At 38.8% G+C, this 14,379-nt stretch overlaps 1 protein-coding gene across 4 annotated transcripts in view; it reads right to left on the bottom strand.

Moving 5' to 3' along the window:
- The window catches only part of ptpn13 (protein tyrosine phosphatase non-receptor type 13), a 41,826-nt gene that overhangs the window by 22,586 nt on the left and 4,861 nt on the right, over positions 1 to 14,379 (bottom strand). For all 4 annotated transcript variants that reach the window (XM_017038882.2, XM_008326042.3, XM_008326041.3 and 1 more), the window contains 6 exons: positions 12,650 to 12,769; positions 8,590 to 8,756; positions 6,654 to 6,719; positions 3,982 to 4,167; positions 3,729 to 3,816; positions 1,282 to 1,887 (listed from right to left, as the gene is read on the bottom strand). In XM_017038882.2, coding sequence (XP_016894371.1) covers positions 1,282 to 1,887; positions 3,729 to 3,816; positions 3,982 to 4,167; positions 6,654 to 6,719; positions 8,590 to 8,756; positions 12,650 to 12,764 — 1,228 coding nt within the window. In that variant the 5' untranslated portion in view covers positions 12,765 to 12,769. The remainder of the gene's footprint in view (positions 1 to 1,281; positions 1,888 to 3,728; positions 3,817 to 3,981; positions 4,168 to 6,653; positions 6,720 to 8,589; positions 8,757 to 12,649; positions 12,770 to 14,379) is intronic.

Genomic DNA, 14,379 nt, shown 5'->3' on the forward strand with positions numbered 1-14,379 from the left:
ACTTCAGATTTTAGTAATGTGTTTATGACATTTTTATATCACTGAAAAGAATGAAGAAAACAAAAATGAAACTGTATTCTATTTGCAAATCAAAAACTACAGGATTTTCACAGGAATAAAACAGCACCAAGTATTGGCCACAGCAGCATATAAGCTGCACCAAATAAGGTGCGAATAAGTCACAGGTTCCTGATCTGGCAGATCTGGCTACTGACATGTTACCAACTGATCATAAATTCTGTCCTTTCACTTCTTAGATTTCTAGATCACACAAAAATGTTGACCTTAATCTTAGAATAATTCGACTTGTCGCAGACAACTTCCTCCTAGCTTGTATCAAACCTGCTCGACTTACAACACATGTTTACCTCAGATCAACCATCAGTCAATGACAAGCATTATAAACTACACTGACCTCATTGCTCCCTTATATAATCTGCGTTACTCATCCAAAACTATATCTCACTTAAAATTTCCATCTATGTCTGAGATAGAAAAGGACCACTTGCGTGGGTTTTTTTCCATTTTGTAAGACTCAAAACTGACAAACATTGTTCACCACTAACACTACATGTCCTGACAAAGCACTGGCGCAGCACAAACACACACTTGTGACACAAGATCAAGCTCAGACGTGGCACAGAAACCTATTATTTTCCAAGTAATAATGAACCCGACGTTAATGTGTGTTTAATTGTTTGGCAATGAGAGAGAGCGAGGGGGCGCAGACACCAGTTCAGAATGAAGCCACATGTGAAAGTGTGCTGAGTGTGGATCGTTGGGCAAGAAGTTTCATCTAACTGGTCTCATATGAGACGCCACAATATCCAAGCACATTATGTCAATATTAAACCATTAGCAGAGTCGATGTAGATTCAGTCTCAGTCTTTTGAACGGTAGGACAGATACACAGTATCAGTCCTACACGGCACTATCCATGTCAAATTTCCATTAGTCTTGTTTTGATAGTTGAGTCATTTTTCAATTAGAAATGTTCATAGTCATTTAGCCACATATAACTTTCTATTTATTTTTCATCTTAGAGAGCACGGCCATTAACTGCGTCTCACATGTCAACAAAAGTAACACTGTTGGGAATGTAAGAATGAGTAATATGTTGAGCTAATGTGTTGAAATCTCCCTGTTATTACTACAAAAAAAGTCTATGAAAATTGAAAAAAAAAAACAAACTAAAACAGCTGTGGTTAAGAAGGAAATCCAACAAATTGTAAAAGCATGTATGTGTACGTTGTTTGACGTGACATGAAAATTTTTACTCACCGTCCACCGCCTGCCGCAGCACCTGAAGTTTCCTCTGTTTCTCCTTAATTCTGTCGTAAGCACCAGGAAGGCCAGAGCCCACAGACAGGGCTGAGTGGTGATGAGGCTTCCTGCTTTTGAGCCCACTAAACTCCGGGTAAAAAGAGTCTTTCTCCCTGCCCACAGAGTGGGTACTCAGGGCACTACTGCCCCTGCGTGCATCCTCCAAAGCCCCGAAACGGAGGGCCTCCGGATCAATGCAAGCCAAGTCTACAGAGGAAGCCCAATTCTTCCTGGCCTGACTAGGAACCGGGTCTCGACTGTGGAAGGGTAGAGAGCGCCGATCCAGTTCCACTGGCCGGTGCTTCTTCTGTGTGTGGATAGGTTGGAGATAGGGATAGGAATTCTGTTGTTGCAGTGAAGGATGCTGGTGGTAAAGGTCTGTGGGGGATTCAGAGTTGTGGTGATAGTCGGGCATGTGATACTGTAGTGACGCGCCCTCATCACCCTTCAATAAACCCTGGATTGGCAGGGAACCCATAGAACGACTCAGGCCCCGGTTCAGAGATGTCTGCTCCTGCGTCCTGGCTCGGTAGCGCTCCAAAACCCTGGGGGCTGCACTCCTTCCTAAAAACAAAAAAGAAAAAAAAATGCCTCTAACTTATCTTGATTTAAGAAATTGCCAAAATCTTATTTAAACCCAATGAATTCTATATTTTTAAGGTCTAAACCATTTGCAACTGTAAAAATTGCCAAAATCTTATTTAGGAGAAAAAACCAATGAGTTCTATATTTTTAAACCATTTGCAACTGTACGAAATATATATTTCTCAAACCAAGTATTTTTTATTGAACTACAACAAAAACACAAAGCCGCCTTAAATGTCAGTAAAATATCACACATTAAACAAAGTTAAAAGGATATATAATAGTATAAATTAGTTGTAACTTAGTTGATAACATTTAATTATTAATTGAACTGCAGCAGCAATAATGAAAAACTAAAGTTGAATATTAAAAATAGGACCTACAGTGTAGTAATTCCATCAAAATAGGAACACTTCTCCAGAGCTGACTGTCTGTGCGACCACTGTCAGGAGAACAGTTATATTTAGCGCCCCCCAGCTTTAACCCACAGGAGTCACAGACTCCTACATCAGCACATCTGTTTTGTTTTGAAGCTAAATTTGTCCCAATTACTCAAAAACAATAAAACATGGGTGGACCGCCATAGAAAATTATTATTTTTAACCACACCGACTTTCTTTAAAGATGTATTTAAAAAAATATCCTGGTTTTATTGTATACTGTAAACTCTGCTCTAGATTAAAAGAGATGAACCGAAAAGCAAAGACATGCAGTACGAAAGCAAAACAAGATGAGGAGACGCTGACATCAGCGGGAAGGAGGAGATGCTAGGTCCCGTAAAAAACGCTACATGTGGCCAATGTTTGGTATGAACACATCAAAGGCTGATAGAAACACAAGGATTAGATTGAGTGGAACAGGATGTCTTGTTTTTAATGCTTTTTGGAGCTAACACAAGTGTGCTGCTGCTGCTATCATGTGGAATTTAACAGTTTTGAACTGGCAACATTAAATACCTAGCATGCAAAATAAAAATGGGGCAATGGCCCAGGTCCCTTAGCAGCAATTACTACTTGAAAGCACTGGAACACAGGAGAGACGATCCTGTGCTCCTTGAAAAGAAAGGCGGCTAAAGAAGCCAGGAAGACTCTTTGCATGTACTTTCCCTAGGGCTGGCTGCTGCTCAACAACGGAAACAAAGCTCTGATACAAACAGCACAGCAGCAGCTTCACTGGTGACTCCAAAATATGCATCTGTAATCAATGCCATGCCATGCTTACATAATTGGGACAACAGCCACGCTTGCTCTCTATTCACTTTTCCATGGCCTGGAAAGATGCCGCAGTCCTCTCAAAAACCACTGGGAGGATTTGGTCATATTTTCCAGAAATATATCCGATTTAGGCTCGTACTGTGTTGCTGCTCATCTGTGTTTAAATCTCCTCCAAGAACTTTGAATGAAGTGACAACCAGGCCAAGCATTCACGTCCAATACTTTGCTACCAAAGTTGTTTCGTCTAAACAACCCGGCTCACTGTCATTGGTCGAGACCTGTTACAGTTTTCCATGGAAATTTCTACAAGAACTTTTTGACAAGTGATCAGGGGATCTTCAACTTTAAAAATTTAAATGAAAAGCCTTATCAGAAAATGTTTGTGAATCCAACAGTTGACATTTGAACAGTGTCTAAATTAAACTTTCTTATCTGAGCCCTGGTACATCCTGGTTCTAGAAGTTTTTTATTTTTTTAATATCTTCTAAAGGTTAATTTAACACAAGCTAACGTCTTCCCTCCTCTATATTTACTTAAATATAAAGCAGATGCCACTGTTACCAAATAATGAAAGCTAGTAAATGTGTGTGTTTTAGCTCATCTTACCTGAAGGTAAGCCTTTGCCCCTCAGTCTCTCTCGAATCTCTTTACTCCGCTCTGGAAGAGACTCTCTATCAGTCAGCAGACCGTCGAGCTGGAAGAAGAGTGGGAGTAAGAGGGAAAGAAAAGCAACGGGAGTTCAGTTTTCTTTTTTAAGAAGACATACATTCTTAAAATGCCATTGCTGTGTAACTAATCAACAACAATCTGAAAAAGAAATAACAGGGAATGTTGAATAAGAAGAAAGCAGAGCGTCTACCTGGGAAAGGCTGCCCAGCACCAACCGCACCAGTTTCCTGACGTAGGAGAAGGGGGGGTCACAGCTGGAGTTTCGGATGTGTTTGCTGCAGATGTCCAGCACCGTGCGCAACGACATTCGACTTAATGTGACATCATCGCACATGTTGAGAAGGAGGCTGTTCAGGTGTTCGCCTAACTTCATTGGCTGTGAAAAAAAACAAAACAGATAAGGTTCACAAGGTACAGTGTTATAATAAGGTTTTGTTAATATAATTAATATATATATGTATGTATATATATAATTATATATATATCAATATATATATACACACACTATATATATATATATATATATATATATATAGTGTGTTCTAATATCTATTTCAGCTACTTCATTATATATATATATGAGGAACCGGAGTTTCATCCCAAGAAATAAATCTGGGCCAGACATTTCCAGAAACTAATCAACAGAAGGTAACGCCAAATAAATTATGTATTGAAAAATGCAATGTTTTTAGTAACACATTTTAAATATAAAGTTTGTGGCAAAATAAACAGATATTAGTCATTCCATGCAGTGTTAAATCGATAGCTTTGTTCTGACCAAGAATAAAATAGTTTTACTTATTGTACGGTGTTTTGACATGTATTTGAGTTGATCTGTACTCCATTAATAGTTTTATTTTAAACACAAGTTTCTGGATGAGATTACATGTATTTACTTCTGCTCACGCTTCATATTTTTATCTAACCAGATAAGCAGGCAGTGTGGGTGAAGTGTTTAACCTCACTGTTATAATCTCCTTCCTTTGAAACACAGACTCTGAACTTATGCAAAAAATCAGTTCAGCCTCGTGAGTTGTTTGTTCTATCTGTTATAATCTCCTTTCCTTTGAAACACCCTGAAAAGACCCTGAACTTATGCAGAAAATCAGTTCAGCCTCGTGAGTTGTTTCACAGAAACACATTATATTTAAAGGAAAGTGAAACGAAAGTGAACTACTTGTCATTGTGACACAGCTCACCACTGCACACACAATGAAATGTGAGCTCTGTTTTTAACCCATCACCAAAGTGAACAGTGGGGCAGCTTTAAGAGCCCAGGGAGCAGTGTGTGGGGGGGCGGTGCCATGATCAGAGCACCTCAGTGGTAACATGGTAGCCTCGAACTTGAAACCACCTCAACCCAAGTCCACTTCTTTAACCACTAGGCCACCACTGTCTTTCAGTTGAGGCCGTGAAACACCAAGGTGTGAAAAGCCAAGGTTCCTAGTAAAGGTCTTTTATTAAAGTTCTTTTGTATTTTCTCAATGCACCAGACACTTTGTGTTCCACCTTACAAACTTTCCATCTGTCACATACAGCAGACACTTAGTGGATAAAGAAAAGGAATTTAATAACAAAAAAAAAATCATAATAAAACGAACTGAGGCCAAACCTGGGTTTGATTCCAGTTGTCGCAAACATGTGGGCGGTACTTTCTCACTGATCTGAACACACCGAGCTAATCGGGTTTTGCACCTGACTTGCTCCAAGTAAGCTATAAACACTGAGCCAGAGCGTCAGCCGAGAGAAACACACGCTGAGATTTATTTGATACAGCGCGCACATATCCATCTTCAGGCCAAATACTTGGATGCTGATCTAATTTTTAACACTGTCTGCTCAGAGGGTTGTACAAACTTTGGCAGAAAAAAATTGCACTGAATAAAATTGTTTTGTAAAAATGTATTTCAAATATTTATATATTAAATATTCAATTGCAGATGTCATAATGTGATTTTCAGTGTCTCAGTGTTGTACGAAGCTTGAAGTTGTATTTTGTCACACAGACATGACACGGTTCAGTGTCACTGACATTTAATCCTCAAATATTTAGAATCAGAAAGACTTTATTGATCCCTAGGGGAAAATTGTTGGGATTCACAGCAGCAACTCCTATTTCAGAAGTGAAATAAAACCAAGGGTAAGGAAAAGAAAAATATGACTTTTGAAAATACCAAAAAAAAGAGGTTTGGACATAATCATAGCCAAATATGTAGGTGTTGAAAATGCGGTTGGTTTAATGTTCGTTAAATTAATTAAAATATTGCACAGATTGAAGAAATTATTGTACAGATAATGTTCTGGATTAACTGGTCTGGGGTTGGGCTAGTATGAACTTTACTGAGATATTAGTGAAAAATGACTGTTAATAACTTTTCGTCATATTCCATATTGCGAGGTAAATCATCAACTGTCCAGCAATGTTTAGTTGTATGGTATAATATGGTATAGATAATTGCAAATGGTGATCAGGAAAAGAAAAACAACTTAAGTTAACAGTAAGTTTACACAAATAACAGCTTTAAGCAGAGATACTTCAGTTACAGCCATTGTAAACTGTTTGTGATACATCAGGACAACATATACTGTCGTTATTTAGACCTTGGTCCTCTATTGACCCCCTCAGGTATTTTTTATACTGCCTGATTATTGGCCACAAGTTGTCCCAATGTGTCACATTACACAAGTAGTCAGAGCGCCTTCAGATGTGCTGTCACCTTATTGTACTGATTCTCTTATAAATAAAGAACCCCAGCCACCGGAGGGTGCAAATACAACAAACATCCTTCCTAAGTATTTACTATTTAAAACCTACTGTTTCATTGCTTGTCTTCTTGGTGAAAATCAATTGTAATGGTTTACCTGACTTTGGGGGATCTCATAGTCTGCTCCCCAGAACAGGGTCATCCCCAGAGAATACATGTGCATCTGGAACAGAAAGCATCAGATAAATGTATCAACGTTTTCATGAATTCAGATACAAAAAAAAGGCATTTCGATGTGTTTCAGTCAGACTGCTCTCTCTGAACACATGACTATTGTTCTGCTAACATTCTAAAAAGGGAATTCTGTCTTTTTTTGGTAAAAGGGGAAAAAGGGGCTTTTTAGCCTGAATCCAAAAAACATTTTCCATTTCCTTCTCCTTATTACTGTGCACTCATTACTTGGATAGAAATCACTTCCCCTGAATGTTGGGCTTGGTAGAGGAAAGAATAATTCAAGGGCTGCCAAAGAATGCAACAGAGCCGTCAAGTCCTTTTAGGAGTGGATCTCACGGCGCAGGTTTAAAGGCACACACCTCCAGACACGGTGGAAACTGAAGAAACATACGCTGAAGCAGCGCCAGCGTTGCATGAGATTCAAACTGTGAACGGAAAACTGTGGTATTTACAGCTGACGTATATTTACCCAGCCTCTGATAATGACAGAAACAGATTATACTTTCTACACAGAAATAACTGGGCAGGGAGACAGGCGCAGGGCTGGAAAACTGACTCAGCACAAAACTGTGTTGAGGTCTGAAGGGCTGTGCCAGAAACAGGAATCCAGTCATGCAAGCTTTCAGCTCTTCTACCAGAGGGGCCGAGTCAGAAACATGGAGGTGTGGATCTCAGAATGCAAAAGAGGGCATTTAAAAACAGGACACTGCAGGAAATGATGTCACTGTTTTAAACCCTGAACGGCACAAATGTAACCTTACAATATTGAAACAGTAAAAGGGAACAGTTATGGTAGAGTTAAAGCATAACTGCCCCATTACAATAACAGCAGGATTTAAAAGCACAGTGTTAAAAAAAATCCAAGTGAACAAGTGTGAAATACAATTGTGAAAGTTGGAAACAACACCTTTTCTCAGTTACTAACGACAGTGTGTGCACTTTCACATGATTTCTGCCTCGTCCTTGAAACATAAGTGAAAGTAAACACTTTTATGAATACGGGAAGAAAACGAATGTTGCTGAAGCTGAAGCTCTAGAGAGCTGCTGTAATTCGTTTCCAAGTGGAAGAAAAAGATGATTAAAAAGAGTTCAATCCATTTCAATTTATATCAAAAAGACAATGAAGCAGTTCTTTGGTTTGTGTTTACATTCCTGTTCAAACCTACAGTTTTTTTCTTTTGTTAACCTTCTGTACTGTTGGCTTTGTTTTCACCTTTGGTTTAACTGGGAAGTCTGTTTGCATTTCCTTCTATAAGTAGACCATATCAAGACTGACTTGCAAACCGAGACCCATGTTTTAGGGGCAGATCAGAGTTAGCTTGGTTGGTCTGCACCTGAGTTCTGATGATCTATAACACACGAAACCAACTGTGGTCCATTTAAAGTGGACCAAACAGCTATGATGTGAAAGAGCTCTCAGAAAAAACCTTCAGCATACTGTACCATTAACTCTCTGAATATTTGATGCAAAAATCTGAATTAAATTAAAAAGTGAAACTATGTATGCTTCTTACATCACTTTAAAGGAGTCATATATTAAAGTGGTTCCTTGAAGTCTAAATTAAATGTTTAGTCGACTAAATGCTTCAGTCGAAACTAAAATTCTTTACAGTTGCTGTGTCTTTAAATGGTAATGAGCCGCTAACTGCTCCACTAACCCCTTCTGTGGCGGACCTGAGGACGGCTTCATGTAACCATGGCAACAGTTGAGCAGATTCAGAGAGGCCCATTCATGTGTCCTTCTTTTGCGTAACTGGTACTTAAAGAGTAGACCGACGCTGAGGTGCAAATATGAGTTCCAAACACACGACAATGTCATAATATTATTGTTCCCTTTAAGGGTTAGGGAGATTTTCTACCTTCTCTATGTCGGAGACTGTGGTCAAGGAAACCCCCTCTAGGACCTCTGGAGCTGTAAATGCCCTCAGGTCCTGCTGAGTCACATACTCATCCATGAAGGAGATGTTGCCAGAGGGCAGGAGCAGCAGAGACCAGGGAGAGATGATGAAGCCCATGGCTGCAGGGTCTGGAGGAGGAGGAAACAGACGACAGTCATCCACTGCTGATATGATCAGGAACAATGGCAGAAAAAAACAAACAAATTAAATTCCTAGTTGTTATCACGTGCACGTTCTTAAGGTGAAGTGTTTTAAAGTGTTTTAAAGTGTTTTACAGCTGAGCACCAGCCTTAAATGTCGACTAAGCATTTACGGTCTGACTAGACATAACCAACCGGCGTGAATGTGTCTCGCTCAGGAGCTTGACATTTATGGAAATTCAATATAATTGAAGTAAACAGAAAACACATGCGTCTTGCTGAGTGTGGAGACATTGAAGCAGAGAGGAATGGCTACACAGCGCAATTGTTTTCTCCTACAAAGCCACGGCCAACGCTAGGGTTGGAGAAGGTTTTAAAAATACAGAAAGGAATGTTTGAGCAGCGCTGCAAAATTCTTGTCTTTGACTGAAAGTGGAACTCGTGCAAAAGAAGCACGGAAAAGAACAGAGGATCCGGATCGGAGGCACCGAATATCTGCTTTCAAAAGCTGGAATTTACTATGTAAATACAAGTTTCCTGTTTAAAACTCATGTGAGTAGGGACTGGGTTACTAGGTGTAGCCCACACAAAACCTTTAATCTGGATAAGCAATAGTAGAGCTAAGCAGAAGTACATGACTCAGCCTGAGCAGATTTGGTTTTTGGGCGGTAAACAAAATAATCAATAAGTTCATTAGACAACAGACATGACACCATGGTGATGACACAGAAGCTAAGGGAAAAGACAAACAAATGAGTCCAACATTTAACCAATTTAACAACTGTACACTAAGTGAACTGATGCTGCAGTGACCAGGATGGTCAGGGTTAGACATGGGCAGATCAGAGGGACAGTTAAGGTGGAGCAGTTTGGAGATAGAGAGTCAGAGAGGTGAAGGTGAGATGGTTTGGACAGAGTTAGTGAATATATCAGACAAAGAAGGAGAAGAGGACGACATCAGAGGAGATTTGCAGGTGTGGTAAAAGAGGACATGGAGATAGTTTATGTGAAAGCTGTGGAGGCAGGTGGTAGGATGAGATGGAGGCAGATGAGCCGCTGTGGCGCCCCCTGAAGGGATTGACCAAAAGACAAAGAAAAATTAGAGAGTAAGTGAATGTTTAGGTCTGATAACCTTTATTTTCTGAACCTAGGGCAGAGCTATGTGGTCCAAAATCATAGTTAGTTAAAGTTTTATTTTAAAGAAAAATGCATGCATCTGAAAACAACTCTGCACCGTTCACTTTAATGGCGCTGCAGTCAACACGACTGACCTGTAGTCCCTCAAACATTTGTTTTGAACTGGTTTCTAACGTTCTGGACAAAAGACATTCTTTAGCTGTTTGTCTCACACTCTTAACCTGAACCACTAACAAATACCAAGGCTGCAAATTTTATTTTTCCCCGACTAAGGTTTCTGCCTCTTCTGTAAATTGCTATTGCCCAGTGTGAGGGTCCTAGTGGCACAGATAGAAAGAATTATATTAATATAGTACATATATTAATATATGTCAATTAGGGGTGTAAGAAAATATGAAAGCACCAATATATCGTTTTTTTAATTAAAAATTAACACGCCAGTTTTCATAGCATTGGTTCATTTTATTTTGCTATTTAGCGATAACACCCTGATGTTAAGCAAATAACAGAATTGTGTGTTTATTGTACTAACAATTTTCCTACAATTAAACTGCTTTAAAAAACGTAAGATATTATCGTGCCTGTTGCATCACAGTGTATTGCATTTTTTGTATTGTTGCCCTTTTTTTTTATATATGTACCGTATAGCCAGATACTTGCCGATACACACCCCTAATGTCAATATTACACAAACACGTGCTCTATCCCTCAGCCATAACTGAAGGAATGAAGAACTGGAAATATATGGAAAGAACTTCTAAATGTACCACTGCAATTAGATACTTAAAACTCAACATTTCTTGCCAGAATCATTGAGGACATCTGTAGACGACCGTAGAATAAAGTACAGCAGAGCAGAAAAGGGGATAAAAAGAAAACAAAAAGAAATAGAAGGGTTTCTAGGTCCTGATAAAAACATATTCAAATGTATCAGTAGAAGACACTTCTCCAACAAATCAGAGATGTTCACACATCACATACTTAAACAAATCATTCCTAAACAAACAGTCACTAACTGCTGCTGTTTAACCGCAGAGCAGAAAAAAAAAGTGCCAGTGGTTGAGTGTTTGACAACGTGACGGCATTCACGATGTTTGAGTTGTGCCTGGACGGACAGGCAGAGAGTTTGACTTTAGTCAAATGTGCACTGGTTCACTTCCTCCACCGTCGCTGTTACCACACTGGCTCTCTGAGTGAAAAGCATCAAAGAGAGTCAGCCATTAGCAGCTTCATTACTGTTAATAGCTGACTAGGACCAACAAATGAAAAATGTTTAAGTGGCTGCTCTTTTTTTTATCCACTCTTGTGGTAGAACATACTTCTTTACATAGCTCAGTGACTTTATAATCACAGGTTCCAACATCTGCTCTTCAGATTTGAGCTTCACTCAGCAGTCTAAAACTGTACAAGAACACAGGGGGGGCAATGGTTACTCGCTACAGCTACAAAAACAGAGAAGCAGAAAAAAGGGCATGTTCATAATCACAACAAAATACAAATATTCAATCAAAACAAAAAGTTTAGATGATTAAGGGGATCCCTTTATCCGTACACTATCTCTGCTTCAGACTTCTGTGTCATTCTGATTGTTCTAATAAAACAATTATAAAACAAATTCAAAATATTTACATAATATAATGCATGCCTTTTCATGTTATCATGGTAATATAATCAAGTGTCAATGTTAAAATCTTAAACAAATATCCCATAATTATTTCTTTGCAACCTGTTTTTCCACCTAAGGTGTGTCTTTGTCAAGAGAGACACGTCATGGTAGTGCAGGTGAGGTCAAAGACAGGACAACAACAACAACATTTCTTAACGGGACCTGTCGTGTCAATGCCAAATGATCATTCAAACACAAACATATGGGAGTTCAATCAGCACATGGTCTAATTAAAAAAAAAGAAAAGAAAACAGACCCAACTTTGTCATGTTTTGAGAATTATCAGTGTGAGATGGTTCAACTGAAAATAATTTATAACAAAAAAAATAACATTGCCTGTATATATGTCTTTTCTTGGGTATTTCATGAATATATATTGTTTAACTGTCTGTGTGGGAAACTACTCTGGGTTTATCTGTGTTCAGTTAATTCACATGTAACAGAGTTTTATGCTGTTTTATAACAACGTTCTGACTGTTTTTCACTCCATATAACGTTACTCTCTCAGGTATAATTTCGATCACACCAAAGTTTGTTTACACCAAACCAGATTTTTCAAGTGTGAACACATCTAATGTGCTTTCTTGTCACCACAGGAACCACCGCTTCAACATCGCACTGATTCACATCCTGTCCACTGTCCCCCCCCGCAATAAACCTCTCTTAGTCACACAACATCGAAATTTCCTCCAGTTACAATGACACTCTGTCAGATGACATCTTTATCTCTCTGCCCTCAAGGACGAGGCATACACACAATCACGAACGACTCACACAAGGGGCAGTCATGAGTGTTGTCAAATTACTGATCATGGAGTGACTTAGACCTTATATTTAACTCCTCAATAACTAAAAATGTAAAAAAATAAAATAAAAGAATCAAACTAAAATGAGGCGTGTTATAGAGAGAACATGAGAAAGGAAACAAAGAAGATAAAAATGTACTACTGTACAAAGAAAAACGTGCACAGTATTTTAATTGCCAAAGCAAGGTACTGTAAGTGGAGTACACAAAGACAATAAATCCACAACCACCTCTGGGAAATGTCTCTGCAGACTTGATTCCACATGTTCCTACCTTTGTGAAAGAGTTCCTGAAGGCTTTCTGCACTCTGGCTGAGCACGGCCCAGACCTCCTCCTCCTGGAGAGGACCTCCACGGACCTCCAGGGCTTCTGCTAGAGACACATGCATGTTTCCTGTGTGCAGAGGGACAGGAGATTTGTGTAAAATAGCAGAAAACAAACACAAAAATAGGCTTTTTTTTATTTTAAAACAGACATACTTCCTGATCTATGACCCAAATATGTTGGTATGTTGTTAGTCAATGAAGTCAGGAGACACACTGAGCATCTACAGCTCATAACTCGGGGCCTGTACGTAGTGTTACACATATACTGGCAACAACAAACATAAATATGAGTTGCAAAATAAATAAATAGTGAACATATAAAAATGGAAATACTTATCCATTTACTATATTTATGCATTATACAAGTTAGTATAAAAATGAATCAAATCAAGTCAAGCTGTGTCATTAATATAACAGTGAGGACAGGCTCCAAACACAAATGTATACTGTGTCACGTTAACCAATTCTACTTCTTCATGGACTAACGTTGTCATTTCTCCGAATGAAAAAGGCTTGACGTCAGTTGGAATAGAAACACAAGCTTTAACAGTTATTTATAGAGACACATTTCGTGAACATGAAAGTGATTGTAAATCACAAGTGCGTTAGATCCCTGGATGAAATATTTCACGTATTTTCATGATATTAAATTGGAAACCACGTTTAATGACGGGTGTGGCTGAAAACACGCCTGAAGCTGATTAGAAAATGAGGATGTTTTGTTTTAAGTAACTCTAATTCTAATGTGTAAACATGGATTTGTTTGTGCTACAAAATTCTTGTAAACGAAGTATTTTTTTAAAGTACCATTATCTAAGATGAGGCTAAAATTCTGTAATAAATTGTGAGACTTTATTTTAATACCTCTAAACCACTTTAGAATGTCCTATAACTAAGGACAAAGTGAAGAGCTGACAAGATTCTTGGCCAGTTTGCAGACTTAACTGGTATCACATTCATTTTAATGTGGCTAATGTGACAACTGACAACTGGTGGGTTTTGAGAACAGACACGTATGTGTTTATGTGAGTTTAAACCTGCCTCTGCCTTCTCAAAATGTAAATGTCACATGGTTTCTTTGGTTTAAAGTAGATGTTAATACTGTGTCCATGTGAACTGATCTTGAATGTAACACGTCACATTTGTTATGGTCGGTGGTGCAAAGCCTGTCTCCGTTTCCCAATTTACATGGGGACTCTACATAGCAGTTGGCAGCCATATTTCTTTTGGCAGTGTTTTTTTTCTCTTTTCAACGACTCAAAGCTGGCGGTGACATGTGTGCCTCAGCGGACACAAGTGCTAACTCAGAAGCTTTGTATCCAATCATGTCTCGTTGGCGCAGATTACAGACCCTTTTAGGGGACTTGAAGGTTTTAAAAAGCTGCTTTTCAATCACCCGTGACTTGTCAAAACACAGTGGGTTTCGAGAACGTTTTTGAAGCAGTTCAGAAACTGCAAGTCAGCGACTTTAAAGCCAGACATCCAGTCTCAGACCTCTACATTAGAATTGCACCCAGAACTTGGTCGGGAAAATGAATAGAAATGGAATGGACTGTGATGGTTTTCAACAAAGATCATATTGTATTTGTCAACACTGAATAATACTAAACAACTAGTACGTTTACAGATGTGAGTTTAAAGATGTCAGCAGCGAAAGGAAAATCAAAAATACATGAA

This window comes from Cynoglossus semilaevis, chromosome 14 (assembly GCF_000523025.1).
Source record: "Cynoglossus semilaevis isolate Cse_v1.0 chromosome 14, Cse_v1.0, whole genome shotgun sequence".
Taxonomy (NCBI): Eukaryota; Metazoa; Chordata; class Actinopteri; order Pleuronectiformes; family Cynoglossidae; genus Cynoglossus; species Cynoglossus semilaevis.